Source organism: Scylla paramamosain, chromosome 3 (genome assembly GCF_035594125.1).
Source record: "Scylla paramamosain isolate STU-SP2022 chromosome 3, ASM3559412v1, whole genome shotgun sequence".
Classification (NCBI taxonomy): domain Eukaryota; kingdom Metazoa; phylum Arthropoda; class Malacostraca; order Decapoda; family Portunidae; genus Scylla; species Scylla paramamosain.
In genome coordinates, this window is record NC_087153.1 from 37,548,223 (window position 1) to 37,564,154 (window position 15,932).

A 15,932-nucleotide genomic window follows, 5' to 3' on the forward strand; every position below is an offset into this window, starting at 1 on the left:
AATCCTCTTTATGATTCTCAAAGAATGGGAAGGATAAAATCCACATTTCTCGCAACTTTAACTTGAAGATAATGACTCAGAACTAGGCGTACACAACTCATCCCGACTTAAAGGTCTTTTGCTTTACACTTGAAGATATTTTACTTTAATGAAGACTCATGACGGGCAGACTGGTAAATGATTGAAAACACACACACACACACACACACACACACACTGAATAATTATCTGCTAATCATTTGTAGAATTGGATGGAAAACTAAAGATTTCTTAAGATAAATAAAAGACCACGGTAGATTCAGTAACAAAGATTCGAGAGATTCGAGACTCGGTGAACAAAGTAATTGATCTAACCCACATGAGTACCTCCATGACCACAGGAGGTAATTTCGAACTCGTGCTGGAGATAAGCTTTTTGAAACTCACCTGGCTGAGGATCCTGCGCAAAGATGATCCTCACCATCATCACCACCGCCACCTTCAACGCCGGCCTGCACATGCTTCTCCTCCGCTAGGATGAACCTTTGTGGTCTCTCTACATTCAGCAGTGGCTGATGCAGCACGTGACGAGCGTGTATCTCTCATAATAGCCTCCACTCAACAAAGGATGCTCTTACATTTTTAATACCTTCATGCCTGCTGGTCCAAACGTGAAGTAATCGCCTCCACCGTGACGCGATGCCGTCAATGCCTCGTGTCTGCACCAGCCATTGCTACCACCACCACCAGGCCGCGGCACCGAGTCTGTTTCAAGACTTCCATGTGGGTAAGTAGGATTGTAGAAGAGGAAGTGCGTGGAGGAACAGAGAAATGGAACATAAGGGAAGGGATACTGTGAATTAGAATAGGAGGGGAATTTGTACGTAGGTTATTACTGGAAAGGGAAGAGGTTAGTCTTGGGGGTAAAGGATTGATCGATTGAAGAAAAAAAATAGGGAAGGGGAAAGGAAGAGTGTGTGTTAGTATGGGCGGGAAAGGAAGGGATGTTGGTTAGAGAGGAATAAATGTGAGTTATTGGAGGGGAAGGACTGCGGATTAGTAATGGAGGGAATTAAAAGTGTGGGTTAGTATGAGATAGAAAGGAGGGGTGTGGATTAGAGTGGGTCAGAGAAGAAGAAATGTACTTACGTTATGGCAAGGTAAAGAGAAGTGCAGATTAGTATAGAAAAGAAGAAATGTGGGTTTGTTTAGGAGGAGAGGAGTGTATATTGGCATTGGAGGAGAAGAGGGAATTCGGGAGATAGATTATGAGGTCAGTATGGTTGATGGATAGAAATGTCTCCCAGCGGGCAACTGAAGAGCCTCTCAAATAGATTAATGAAGATACTACGAGCAGTAAACGATGTATGTTTCGTTGCGTTAGTATGAACAGTGAATGACATGCACCGCCGTTTCATTTACTGTTGCTTGTGGCATTTTCTGTTTAATCTTGTGAAGACGAGAAGTGATTTTAATCAGTAACAGTATTCTTTTTTGGTGGCGGAAGTGCATGGTGGTGGAGGGGGAGTGATGTCAGTTATTATTATTATTATTATTAGTAGTAGTAGTAGTAGTAGTAGTAGCCGCGTATATTGGCTATTGTACCATCATGTAAATTTATACAAGAATCATCACGATCAACATCTTGAAAAAAAAATAAATAAATAGATAGATAAATAATAACAATATGGATTATAATAACGTCGATACAACAGTGGTAGCACTGATGACAATGACACCATGAAATACTTAATAGTAAGTATCATTTTGTCCGAAGGAGTGCTCAGTCTGGGCCGCCACCAACCATGGACCTCCATCAATCGCACCCGTGTCATCTCGAGGTCACATGGAGGAATATGCTTTCACTCCCTCCTGTTGTCAAATTATTGTATATTCGACCCATCGTACCTCAGTTCAAAATAAGAATCAAGACCGGCCAAAAGAGGTATAATATCGGCTTGGCCTCAGACACACATTGACTGTCTTTCTCTTTAAGATCTTCATTTCCATGGGCCTTGCGTGCAAGAAGTGGATGGTGCACACTCAATCCGTCTTGGCGAGGACAATCTCTCTCTCTCTCTCTCTCTCTCTCTCTCTCTCTCTCTCTCTCTCTCTCTCTCTCTCTCAAAATAATGTTTGTGGTATTTCCGTAGAAATCAGAGAGAAAAAGTGTATTTTAGAATTCGTCTGTCAGTCAGAGATACTATTATCAGCATTTCTTCTGTCCTCGTGTGGGGGTGTAGCTCAGTGGTAGAGCATTCGACTGCAGATCGAGAGGTCCCCGGTTCAAACCCGGGCGCCCCCTACAAATTATTTTGTCTTAATTCTTAATTTCATGTAAAAAGAAGAAAAAAAAAATATACATATCAAGTATGCAATAGATTAATCTGTATGTGGGGGTGTAGCTCAGTGGTAGAGCATTCGACTGCAGATCGAGAGGTCCCCGGTTCAAACCCGGGCGCCCCCTAATTTTTTTCGCTGATGCTGGCATTACTATTACCCCTGTTAGTCACAAGTATATATATTTGTAACTACCACAGAAGTCAAGTTCCTCGGCAATGCAGTGTTCTTGCCACCAGTATAAACAGACCGCACTACTTCATTCAGTAATCCTCCAGAGATATATTTCCAGGGATATGGCCACTGGATTTCAAACATTCTGTCAGAGGACACATCATCCAAGTAAATACGCATCTTAAAGATTGAACTCATGTTGCATGTTGCACAGCATTCCTTTCCATAAGATTAAGGATATCCAACATTTGTGAAGCTGCCAGTTCACTTAGCATTATCACAGAGAGAAATAGACATGTCTTTTTATTTATTTCGCAGCAGTGTTTCGTGACATTTGACAGACAATTGCTTGTACTGCCTGAATCTGACAGGTAAACAGTAAACACACAGAAACAGCTGCCGGGGGTCGTCGGAGGCGCGTTTGGAATCTTGACACCAATTTTATCCTTTATTTCTTGATTTTTATATCAAAATTATGTATCATGACTAGAAATTATGAACTTAGAATTGTAAGACATTAATGAAGTCAGGTTATACCATAATACTTCCTTTGTAGTCACGTTTATGTAGTGTGTGTGTGTGTGTGTGTGTGTCAGCTGAGGGAGGAAAGGAAGGCGGCGGAGACACAGCTGATGGAGGTGGAGTATGTACACTAAGAAGTGTAAGTAGCGTGATTTATGACACGACACTAGTTATGGAAACACCGGTAGTTAAGGGAGCATACTTGAATTATAGAGTGATGGCCTGTTCGTCTCTAATAGGGGATGATTGCCTTTGAATAGATTAAGGGGGGTTTAGGATGTGGTGTTCCTGAAGTGTCCATTACCTCTTAGATTAGTCAATCAGCGTAAATATGGGTAAATCTTAACAATCTCGGGTCCTTATGTATTCTACTGTCTCCCCTATTCAGGACAAGCAAGCTTGGGGATCTTGTGGGAAAACGGGGTTTTAGGGTGGGGAGGCCAAATTTGGGAAATCTCAATTATAAGGAGAAAATACCCTTTTTGAGGGGATGGGAGGAAATCCCTAACAAAATAGTCAACAAACAGGGAATATCCTCCACCCCAGCCTGTCACTACACTATCCTAACTTTTGAAGTCATTAATCTTGCTAATTTGGTGTCTCTGCTGCCCTTATTCCCCGTATGCTATCCTAACCGGTAAAATTGCATTTTAACTTAATACATCCCATCTTCTTTATCTTCTCTATCCCCAACAAGCTTGGTGACATGGTGGGAAAGTGGGGTTTTAGGATGGGGGAAGCCAAATTATGCCAAATTTGGACATATCTTGAAAACTTGGCTTAATTTGGTTGCAGTTATTTAACCTGTCACAGTAGAATATATTTGCAATACTAGTCAAAAGTATGCGACCCTTGATTTCTCACACAGCTTATCAGTGAATACATTGAGGAATTTATGTGAAAGAATGTGTTTAATTTACATTTTAATACTTGGTAGATTGCTTTTCTTCATCTTTATGCTCTCAAGACATCTAGGAAGTGACAGAGCAAGGTTCTTTAGTGTATCAAGTGAGATATTGTACCAGGACTCATGAATGGCTGCCTCAAGCTTGGTTACTGAACTGAAATCCTTCCCCTCTAAATCTGTCTTGATAATGTACCACAGGATTTAAATCTGGATTATTGCCTGGTCAGTCATTCATAAAGGGTACCATGCAGTCCTCGAGCTACAGGGCCATAGATTTTGCTGTGTGGGCAGGGGCACCATCTTGCTGGAAGACGCAGGCCTTGGTGAGCTCAAAATAATTGGGCAGATGGTCACACAGCAGCTCCAGGTAGACATGCTGGTTAACTTTGACATTCTTTAGAAGAATAACAGGTTTCCCCAGACCCATTCCAGTAAAGCAACCCAACACCATGAGTGAGTCTGGGTGTTTTACTGTGTGCTGCACATAGTAGGGGTTGAGGGGATCACTGCCTTTTTGCTGGTACACTTGTCCTCCACGGTTACATGTAACATTAAATGTAGCCTTATCTAACCATAACACTGAGAGCCAGTCCTCACCCCAGGCAAGATATTTCATCCAAAAGGCAACCTTGCAATGTCTCTGTGCTTTTCACAGAAGAGGTCTCTTCCTTGGTGTGTGGCTGTTGTAATTTAACTCCTGCACAATATGTGACATGGTACACATGGAAGTCTCCCCAAACACTTCAGGGTTGCTCTCCTTCAGAGATCTTGTTGGTGTTTGTGAATTTGACTCTAAGGTGCACTTTGTGATGTTCAAAGCCCTTCAAGAAGTTTCCTTAGGATACCCTGTCCTAGGCTTCTGGGATGGTGTCTCCAGCCCTCCTCCCTCCTGAAATCACACCATGTATTTCTTGACTTTGGACTTGGCCACATTCAACAATTTATTGGTTTCTTTAGTTCCATGGCCTGCTTTCTTTAGTCCAGTGATATGGGTAATGACTTCTTTAGTCACTTCCTTTGTAGGCACACAGGTAATGATACAGCCCTTAGGGAAATTAAGAAAACCAGTGTAAAAAAGGCAAGGTCACAAAGAAGGGAATACCTAAGCATCCTCTTCCCACAGTGGCATGGGTGCTTTAGGCTAGGCTATCCCTCCCACTCCACTCTGCTGGCTGATGGTGTAATGGGAGGGGGTTGCCTGTTACTTTGTATGTACACAATTTTACCTCAGAAAACACTATCCCTTTTTTGCCATAAGAATGCCACTCCAAGTGGTAGGGGCCGCATACTTTTGTATATTCAGATAACTTTTCATTTATGTGCGTATATTTTGGGTAGCACTAATAATTGTATCTTTCATAGGTAATTTATATATGGTGAGGACACAAAAAGTTTGAATGAGCCAGACAGTGACCACTCTACTGCATCATGGAAACCAAAGCCAGTGAAGACAAAGCAATAGGATCCAAGCAGCAGGTGAAGGACCTACTGGCACACATGGACCCCATGATATACCTTGCAGGCACTGCTGACAATACCTCAGAAATGCTGATGTACTTAGCAGACATGGATCCATCCTTTCACAAGTTGCACCTGGTCAAAAGCTTAAGGATGGGGATGCGGGAAAGTCTGACCAGTACCATTGAAGAACATGTAGCTCATTATCTCCAGGAGCAAAAAGGAAAGATGCATTCTGAAAATCCAGTTGATTTCTTAGTGGAAAAAATTCTTGATGATTCTAAGTATGGAGACTTTGTCAGAAATACCAAGTTGAGCCTTGAGAACTCCATCCACAACATTTCTGAAAATTTTGATGATGAAATTGTTACTGGAATGTTTGGTAATGATGATGATGATCCCACATATAGTGTTAGTCCAAATGAGTCAAATGAATCCTCCCTAAATTCCTCCCTCAATCAGTCTGGGCTGATGTTCCTGCACCCAGCTCAGTATGACAATATAGCAGAAAGCCTGACAGGCAAGAGAGATTATGAGTCGCGAAATGATTCATTAAATATCCTTATCTCAGTAAGCCCTGGGGAACCAGTGATGCAAGATGGCTGGCCTGACATTCGGAAGGGATTAAGAGACTGCCTTTTTGAAGAATGTGATGAAATATTTGACAAGTCCTTGAAGGTTCATTGCCGGCTGCTTACCTCCCAGGTCCACAATGCTGTCAAGGAAGCATATTTGAACCTTCTAGATGCTGTGGCAGGATTTTATTTCTTCAAGCAACATGTTGCTAAAATTCCTGTTCGAGGAGAAAAGATTCATTTGAAGACCTGTGAAAATTTGATAAGAATCCTAAAAATATTAATTGAATTTCAAAATGAGTTACCTCTCATTTGGATTAGATATCCTGAGAGATATGTTGATGACATGGTAGAGGCCACAATAAGACTCTTGGGATTGCAACCTCCAAGCCGGGATCTGCAGCTGATGACAGTGCTGGACATGTACAGTGTGGTGGACCCTGATGCCTCCTGGCTGAAAAGGTGGCTGCACGGCCAATGGGGCAGGACTAAAACATTTGCTGCCATGAAGAGCAACTCAGTGGTGCTCCTGAACTCTGTGTCTCATTGCATCAAGTACTTGGAGAGTTGCATTCCTATCCCATATTCAGAAGCAAGTGAAGATTTTCTAAGTGCAGGCTTTGTTGCATACTTGCAGTTTATCCACAGTATCAATCTTATTTTGACTGTCTTGAGTTTTCTAGATGGGAGGAAACTTTTCCCAGTTAATGTTCCTTCTAAAGATGAACTGGTGACTGTTCAGGGAATACTCCAGACACTGGTTAAAGCAGTAAACAACAATATATCTAAACTATTAACTTCAAAAATCTGTGATATGCTATGCAGGTTTTGCTCTCAGGATGAAGCAAGGTGTTCTGTTGTTTGTGATGCTGGTATTGTAGAAGCACTACTACAGGGAGTGAGCAGATTTGAAGAAGGGCAAGCCAAACAGGAAGACTCAGAGATAAGAGGTTCTTGCTCTTACATCAGAGCTGTTTTGCTCCTGCTTGATGCTATTACTTCAACCCATTTGGGTCAGAGGTACATACTTTTAGGGAGGAAGAGAAAAGCAAGCTCAAAATCTGGGTTGTCAGGAATTTCAAGCAGTCTAGCCTGTGAGGTGCTGGACTTGATCCTGCTCTTGATGAAGAGCAAGCGTGCTGGCTCAGATCTAAAGCAACTCAGCATAAGTGTCTGCAGTAGCCTGCTTGCCTCCCCAATTGGGATTCATGTGTGCATTGATCACCCTTTCATAGAAGGTTTCCTTGGACACTTGAAGGCAAGAAGTCGAGCAGGATCACAAGCAAGGTTTCCACAAGGTGATGGCTGCAGAACCTATGAGCCACTTGTCCTCAGTGTGCCCCAGTCACTCCCTCTGCTCACTACACTGCTACTGTCCTTTAGGGGAGTATTCCTGCTGGAGGGAGAAGGGGTGCTGCCCCTTGCCCTAAGTCGGGTAATGCCAGAGCTAGTGAGGAAGGGTGGCCTTACCCCAAGGATCCTTGCACACATCTGTTCATCTCAGCAAGGTAACCTCCAAGACATTTATGTTTTTCATACTTCGATTTTACTCAGAAGAGTCAAAGGTGACCAAAGTTCACCTGGGCCTTGATGTTTATCTTGGTTAGACTCATTTTACCTTTAGCAATCTGCCAGCCATTCTCTTTCATGGGCATCTTTTAGACCAATGTCTTTGTTTCTGTAATGCTGCATAATAGTAGAGCTTTCTTCTTCACAACATCAGTATTTATAAACAAAGCTATCTACTAAAAAGAATTGCACCTTAATAACATAGACATTGCTTCAGCAAACATGGTGATGCTACACACCAATTGAGTCTTTTACCCTCATAGTGCACATATAAACAGATGATATGCTGCATACTAACACAACATTCTCCTTCAGGTTGCTCTCTGCTGGGTAGCCTGAATATTGTTCGCCCACTGTGGGACATCTTGAGCCAGGTGGTGAGGGGTGAGGAGCAGGCACAGGGCCGGCCACTCCTGCAAGATGAGAGGGAGGAAGCCATGGCGGAGGCATTAGGCCCACTCCTGACACTCCTGGCCACATTCCAAGGTAATAATTCCCCTGCACTTTTTGTTATATTCACTCATATTTCCTTCTTCCTCCTCTATTACTACCAAAGCATTCCATTTTTCTGCAGATCTCTCCTTTTTTTCTCCTTTTTCCTCTATTAATTGGTTGTAGTTATGGAATATTCTTAGGTATGAGCTGTCCCACATTTTCTCTCATGTTTTATCTCTTTTCTTCTCCCTCCCATATTATTTAACAATGATATATGCTACTGGAATGGTACTAGACCTGTCCATTACGGAGTTCCTTGTACTTATCAGTGCAGTTTTATATTTGTTGGTTTTATTTTGTGGAATCATTATTTTTTAATTTAAGTTGTGTAAATCACTTAAGAATACATGGAAAAAAAGAATCAGTATGAGTGCTTTGACTGTTGGTCACTGAGCACAGTATGTATTGGAAGGATGAAGTTTTCTCTGTCATATCCATAGATATGGGGATGCTTGAAAACAGTGGATTATATCACATTGCCAGTTATTCATATCATGAGCTCCTCAGAAGTATCTTAAGAAATTGACCTGAAGGCAGGATAAATTGACCTTGAGAGGTCATCACTAGTAGCTGAACCCTGGCAAGACACTCAAGGCAAACATGTGAGCCCAACATGTTACCAGTTAGGCCATATGGGTAAGTAATCACTGAGACCTGAAAGGATTTTGATTTGGACTGTCTGTCACTATTCTTATAAGCACATACAGTTGTAACATCCTGTAACCATCTGTGCCCTGCTGCACCACAGGCACTCGTCTGGTCTTCAGCCGAGAGGGTCTGCAGGAGCCGCTCTATGAGGCACTCTTCTCTCCTGGTGAGCTTCAATCTGAACTTCACACCATCACCCAGCAACTTCTGGTCTCTGCCACAGCTGTCCCAGATGCTGTGGCATTCCTCCAAGCTTCCCTGGGATATCAGGTAGTGTGTTTGAATGGTATTGCTGAGTCTTATCTATATTAAGTGTTTGCATAATTACTTCCTGCCAAATATCTGACCTTGATACTGAGGATAAGGCCATGTAAAAAATATAACCAGTTTTGTATTTTCATGTTTGATGAAATCCAATGTAGATTGTTTCATTTGAAGATTTTATGTGAGTGCCAGGGTACTGTGGTTTTGGTGTACATAACAGTACAAGCTACTTCTGAGTTACTTTATTATGCATAATACCATAGCATTTACACCATGTGTCTTGCATGAAATTTCAGGATTTTTACTAAAGACTTTTCTTACTCTTTCAAGATAGTAAAATTTTGTCTCGAACTCATAAGTTTACATTTGTAGGAACAGCTTCTTGCACAACAAATGCAAATGAGGATTGGAGAAGGGGAAGCTATAGCTGTAGATGAGAACTCCATCCTCCGCAACCACATTCTGGTGAAGTCATACTTGCTTGGTGGCAGTGGGGAGAGGTTGCTGCCACCACACACCTTGGACAGCATCACTCCCTTCTGCACAGTGAGTGTTTGAGGCATTGAGGGGCCAGATCTTAAACTTCATCAACACCATGGCTCTCTGGATTATGATGACCACTGTATTCTCAAATGTTTTGGAGCTTTATCTCAACTAATTTTAACATTCAGTAGTGGAAATTATTGAGATCTTTTCATGATTTTGGTTATAGTTAAAGTTTCTGTATTATCAATGGAAAAAATAAATTATGAAGACTTAACATTATAAATGCTCTTGGTTTTGAAAATAATCCTTATGGGAGTCCTAAACTTTTCAAAACACAGACTAAGATTGTTGAATGTTAAAAGATGGAAGATGAAAAGGTGAGATTTAGATGCATACTGTATCCTCTATAATTTTACATATTGGGTTCATGCAGTAAGGATACTTAGCTAGTGTTTGCATTATTTTAGGAATTTCCATGCCATCAGGAAACCAGTTGTGATCTGTATACAGAATCAGTGTAAGATAACTTTTGTTGTGAAATATGTCCTGAACTGGGCAGCAGTGGCCCACTGCCTTGCAAAGAGACTAAGTCACTCATATTCACTTGTAATAGTGGCATTAATGAGTAATACCATTAGGGTTGTGATTCTCTCAACCCCCTTTGTATGGAAAGATTAGTCAAGCATCCAGATTTGAAAATGGAAGCTAAATGAAGTTGATGGCTTTGATTTATTTATTTGTTTATTATTATTTTTTTCATATGTGCATTAGGCCTACTACATTCTTTCTACAGCCTGCACTCTTCAGTCAGTATCCTCCCCCAAGAGATTACATTCCTGAGAAGCCCATCCGCTCCATGCACAAGAAGCAAAATGAAGTGTGGCGCTTCCTGTCAGACACACGCCACGGCCTGCATGATGTGGGCTGGCTGAGTCACTGTCGCAAAGCTGTCTGTTCTGTCTTGAAATCTGGAGAAGAAATTAAGGTAGCATGCATTACAGCACAAACTACATCTTTTATGAGAATTACATTTAGTTTCATTACTTTTGTGGTATATTATTATAAGAAAATCTTTTAAGGGCGACATAAATTAACCATTTCATACCTGTTTAAGGCAATTTTTTTTTTATAGAAACAGAAATTAAAGGCAGGATAAATTAATTGGCCATGATAGGCCATCACTAGAGATCGAATGACTGACAGGATACTCACAATACCACAAGTCTAACACATTACTGATCTAAGTTAATTACCAAGGCTTAAGTGAAGTCTGGCCAGCCCTTACTGATCTGTCACTGCATTTGTATTGATTATCAGCTAATGAGTTTTGTTTTGATTTTCATTTGAAAATGTGTGCATGTAGCAAAAAGACACATGCACCTTATATGCCTTCAAGTTAAGACTATTTATCTCCAGTTTTGTTTATTTTCACCATTTTTACATTGCTGACAATAAATGATCAGGAATGTGCTGAGGAAAAAATATTAAGGAAGCTTTTTATGCACAGATTTAACTTATGAGGCATGAACTCTCACCCTCACTTGACAGAGTTGGCTTGTCATGGACCTCATAGACCGGACAGTTCGTGCTCTCCTCTCATGCCCTGAGGAACTTCTGCCTGGCTTCCAAGTCCCTCAGCCTCCCTCTCCAGGAGCTGCTCTTGGCCTTGCCTCTCCTACTGTTCCCTCTAAGGGATGGAGCTTTTCCTCAGGGTCATCTTCTTCACCTGTTGGGAATGAAAGTCTTCAGAGCCTCTACAGGAGTAAAAGTTCTGACCTGCAAGAACTCCCAGAATATCAATGTCTTGCTTCTGAGCTTGTCCTAAGGTGAATTGTGTATCTTGTGACCACTTCACATAAAAGTGTAGAAACTCAATATAGATTTTTAATGATAAAATATTGTATTGGAATTAGGAAATTATGCATGAATATGATGGAAAGAAAATGGAAATGTATAAAAGAAAAAATAGATAAATAAAAATGGTAGACATTTGTCTGGACGAAAATGTGTTTGGAATTTATGAAGTGACTCTGCTATGAAAACATGTTCAAAGCTGTTATTGACTCCTTGTGCTTATTTTACATGGCCTTTTCTTTCTGAAAATATGTTGGTAGTGTAAGAATCTTCATCTGTGTTTTTATGGAAAGGTGTTAATGCGTATGTTTTTATAGGTATGGAAGTGAACTGCAGCTCCTTATTGCCAGTGGAAGTATCAGAGAGAATCTGATGGATGTACTCAAGTACACACAAACCAGTGTTCTTCGTGGCTTGTGTGACAAGTGTGACTGGTTCACGCTGGCACTCTTCCTGGTGTATGGGGGCAGCTTTGACAGGTGAGCCATTGAGCCAAGTCACTTTTGTGGCATTGACACTGCATAGAGGGTGTGTTTAAGACTGCTTTTTAAGGTATTGCTTTAAGGTATGCTTTAGAACGTCACGGAAACAACATTAATTGTATAGATGAATTAGGTTGAATATTTTAATGGTATTGTTTTATAGCAAGAACATTTATTGTATATTTATGGAAGGATGGGTATAAGCAAGAAACAGTGTTCACCAACTCTTAATAAAGGTATGTATTTCAAATTTACCAAATAAGTCATGCATATGTAATGGCCTTTGTCATATTTTGAATGGGAAAGAATACATACATACATATACATACCATGGTTGTCTCCTCAAAAAAAAAAGGAGGTTAGCTGAGGCAAGGCATGCAACAGAAAGAATACTTTTTGACATAAAAAAGAAAGTTAGGGCATTTTCTGTCAGAGTTTATTCCCAATTAATCCATCATGCACATTTTGAAGTCCTAGGATTCCAACCACTGGTGGTACTCACCTTTGTAGCACAGTCTTACTGATGCTGGTTCCCAGTCTTAGTTTTTTATGGTAAAACTGATCACTTATGCTGTATGTATATATATATATATATATATATATATATATATATATATATATATATATATATATATATATATATATATATATATATATATATATATATATATATATATATATATATATATATATATATATATATATATATATATATATATATATATATATATATATATATATATATATATATATACATCCAATATTGAGGTCACCACACTCATATATCATAATTATGCCACAGTTAGACATCACATGTGTGCTCTGCAGGCAGGATATGAGCACAGAAGCACAGTTCTGATGACAGTGTTGTATGTGGTATATTGCAAATTTGTGTCTGATTGCAAAATATTGTGTGTGGTGTTTTGCAGGTGTGTTGCTGCCCTCACCAGCCTGGGAGGGTTGGTGGCTGGGGCTGTGCTGTGGCCAGCCCTTGCAGACTCCCTCTCACACACCTACAAGATACTGCCTGGAGAGATGGTCCTTGCTGGCATCATTCATAATGTTCAGCTTATTGTCAGCATAGAAATTCCAACAGTGTACATGGCTTTAGAGGTAAGTACTTCTTGTGGGAGGTTCTTAGGAACAGGCATCAGGTAATGTTAGATAATATGCATTAATGAGGTAGCTGTTGGGAAATAGAGAAATGGTCAACTTCACCACAAGAATCAGAACAAACAAGTATCTTTGTAATATCATCTATCAAGTTAAGGCAAACATAAAGTTCATTCTTATCCTGCACACTCAATCTTTCCTTGTCCCTTTGTCATCAGACCACAAACAAGCACTTTTACAGAATCATCAATATCACATGTTCCATGCAGGAGACTCTTAGAATAAAGCAAACAAAAATATACAAAATGGCCTTTTGCCATACACTCAACCTTTCATTGTCTCCTTGTCACCAGGCCAATGACATGTGTCTGTGGAGTGTCCTTGGAGAGTGGGTGCGGTGTGTGTTCCTGGGTGTGCTGCCGTGGGCTGAGGTGTGCCACTACCTGGTATTGGTGCTGCTGCTTGGCCCAGACTATACCATTTATTTCCTGGTGGCACTGGTCAAGCACTTACAGGACACTATTATCAAGCAGGCCAGCAGCAACAAGGCACTGGTTCTTTTGCAGGTAGGTCATGGACTCCTGATAGTACCATTACTACATCAACATTGTTATTATTAATCTATAAGAATTCCACTGCACAGCAAAGGTCTCCTCAAATCCCAGTGGTTGGCAGGCAACAGAGGGTTGAGGAGATACCATGTCATGATAGTCTGAGCATCTAGGTAGGGAACACTCTGGATCTGTGAATACCTTGAAGTATAAATGGCATAGTGACTTTTCAGTTTTTAGGAACATACTTGTAGATGATAGAGGAATGGATGTCCAATGCATGTTGATACCAAGGATTCACTCTGAGACTCTCCATGCAATACTTAATTCTACCATCTTAATTCTTATCTTAAGTTATCATGTTCAATTTTTAAATAAAGATATTTGTAAATCAGTCCTCAGTTAGTTATTTATGGTACTTTTTTAGGGTATTGTTTAGGTAGAGTTAGGTTGCAAGACTCTTTCATGCAATTCGGGTTTTATAAAAAGAAAATAGATGTGTACTGTACTGTGTGTGTTCCGTGCTGCAGACATGTGTGATCAGTGGATGGCGTGCAGGTGAGCAACTGGGCTTCATGGAGGCACTGTGCCGCCGCCACCGCCGCACTGTGCTGCCTGCCCTTATCAAGCCCCTGAACCCCTAGCAGCACCACCACCCTGGGGCACCTCTAGTCCTATTGTGGCACCACATTACATTATACCAAAGCACAAAACATTACTGAAACAAGACAGTCGTTAAGGTAATACATGGTGAGACCTCCTGAGATGCTTGTGCACAATCTGCAAATGTCAAGCTCAAGTAGTTTCATATTCCTAAATATTTTGTTTCATCAGTTGTCGTTTCAGAGGCCACAGAGATGATTAGTTATATTCTCATGGTGTTTTTTCTCATTGCTTTATTAGAATCTTTGTTAAATTATCATTGCAGTTATAAAAACACTCTGAAAAACCTCAATAACTGCTTGTTAAAAGTAAGAGATGAGATTATAAAACATCTCTCCTTAATCTTATGTGAGTCATAATGAAGATTATGAAACTTTCCTGATCAGAGACAAATATTTCCTCCTCTGTATTTGTGTAGGAAGTACCTGTTCCTTATTCCATTCCATCCAATCCGTCCACTTGTACCTTATTCTGTTCTGTCCATTCCGTCCAGTCATGGACGTCTGTCCATTCCGTCCAGGTGTACAAGGAAGATACACAAATAGGTTTACATTCTGTATACCAAGTGTAGACAAGGTGCCACACATTCACGCACATACACATCATTCCCACTCTTAGCCCCATCGACTGCCTAGTGGTAGAGGGTAGTCCTCTGGCCCACCATACTACACCCACATCGTACACCCCATTGTACTATGTGATAAAAAAGAAATAGACCAAATGTTGGGGAATTCTGAGTGCCAGGATTTGAAGATTTCAGTAGATCTGTTTTGCTGGTAAGGAGTGTGTTGTGGTAAAGTAGATATCAGATCATTCCAGTAATTATAAAGAAAAATTGTTGTTCAAGGATTCATGGCCAGCAATTCATTACTTTGCCTGTGGTTTTATTAGTCACTGTTAATATGGTCTAGTCATCACAACTCTAGTCACGCCACAGAAATAAAGTTGCTTTTATACCTGCAGGCGTGTCATTACCCCATGTGTTATGTTATCAAAGTTTTACCAGGGACTGAAATTATAGTTATGCTTTATTTGTAAGGAACAGGTTCATGCATGGAGAAAATGGTACACTTATCCACCACCTCTTGGAATAATGCCTCCATGACTTTTTCTAACACTCAAATTCACTTCCCTTCCTTCTTTTTTCCCCCTTCCTTCTTCCCCTCTCACCATCTTAACTGTTTGTATTAAATTCATTCCATTCAGTCATCTCTTACTGTTGACAGGGCTGAGAGCACAGAAGGAGGTAGAGGAAGTAAAAAAAAAAAAAAAATGAAAGCTAGAGGAGGACATTCAGGAAAAAAAAATCGAAGAAAACAGAGAAGAAAGAGACCTTTAAGAAAATTAAAGAAAAATAATAGAAGTGGAAATGAAAATGCGAGAGGGCATTAAGAAAAATGAAATGCAAAAGGAATCAAGAAAATAAAAGAAAAGAACTTAAAAGTAAAGTGAAGGAAAAAAAGGAAATCAAAGACTAGAAATGGATTGTTAATAAGAAAATGAAGAGGTTAGTCGGGAAAAGAGGATCAGAGCGAAGCAAAAAAGATAAAGAGGGAACTGGCAGACTAAGATAATTAAAACCATTACAGATAAAAGCTAAATCTTGATGCTAATTAAGATCCACAATATTGAGCTGTTCAGATATTATTACCACCAGTGTTTATAATACCTAACTTATACACGTCAAATGTAAGTAAGGAAAGTCTTGTAAGGATGAACTTCCTATAAGAATATTAAAGAAGGAACAACGAAATATATACGAAATTAATATTTAGATTCTTTGTTTTATGCTTCATACTTTCATTACCGGAGAGCTCTTTGGTCATCTGGTTTTAATTAATTAATTATTTAT

At 40.2% G+C, this 15,932-nt stretch overlaps 1 protein-coding gene and 2 non-coding genes across 5 annotated transcripts; all 3 read left to right on the plus strand.

Moving 5' to 3' along the window:
- The first annotated feature begins 429 nt into the window (after positions 1-429).
- On the plus strand, positions 430-15,036 carry LOC135116061 (protein broad-minded-like). Of its 3 annotated transcripts, none has more exons than XM_064033288.1 (11): positions 430-766; positions 5,285-7,463; positions 7,840-8,010; positions 8,768-8,937; positions 9,304-9,477; positions 10,211-10,402; positions 10,966-11,243; positions 11,589-11,750; positions 12,683-12,866; positions 13,220-13,432; positions 13,948-15,036. In XM_064033288.1, the coding sequence occupies exons 2-11, from the start codon at positions 5,351-5,353 to the stop codon at positions 14,059-14,061; spliced, it is 3,771 nt and encodes a 1,256-aa protein (XP_063889358.1). In that variant the 5' UTR covers positions 430-766; positions 5,285-5,350; the 3' UTR covers positions 14,062-15,036. The 3 variants fall into 3 exon arrangements, with proteins under 3 accessions (XP_063889358.1, XP_063889344.1, XP_063889351.1); XM_064033274.1 differs by lacking the exon at positions 430-766 and adding an exon at positions 2,884-3,154; XM_064033281.1 differs by lacking the exon at positions 430-766 and adding an exon at positions 2,884-3,136.
- On the plus strand, positions 2,213-2,284 carry Trnac-gca (transfer RNA cysteine (anticodon GCA)). Its single transcript has one exon. It is a non-coding gene; the product is annotated as a tRNA-Cys (tRNA).
- On the plus strand, positions 2,375-2,446 carry Trnac-gca (transfer RNA cysteine (anticodon GCA)). The gene has a single exon. It is a non-coding gene; the product is annotated as a tRNA-Cys (tRNA).
- Positions 15,037-15,932: the final 896 nt, after the last annotated feature.

What these genes read in the sequence shown, in the direction of transcription:
- LOC135116061 (XM_064033288.1), top strand. Translation starts at nt 5,351, where the DNA reads ATGGAAACCAAAGCCAGTGAAGACAAAGCAATAGGATCCAAGCAGCAG. An exon ending in AATCTGGAGAAGAAATTAAG is followed by an intron (nt 10,403 to 10,965) that starts GTAGCATGCATT and finishes CTCACTTGACAG; the next exon opens with AGTTGGCTTGTCATGGACCT. An exon ending in GCTTCTGAGCTTGTCCTAAG is followed by an intron (nt 11,244 to 11,588) that starts GTGAATTGTGTA and finishes ATGTTTTTATAG; the next exon opens with GTATGGAAGTGAACTGCAGC.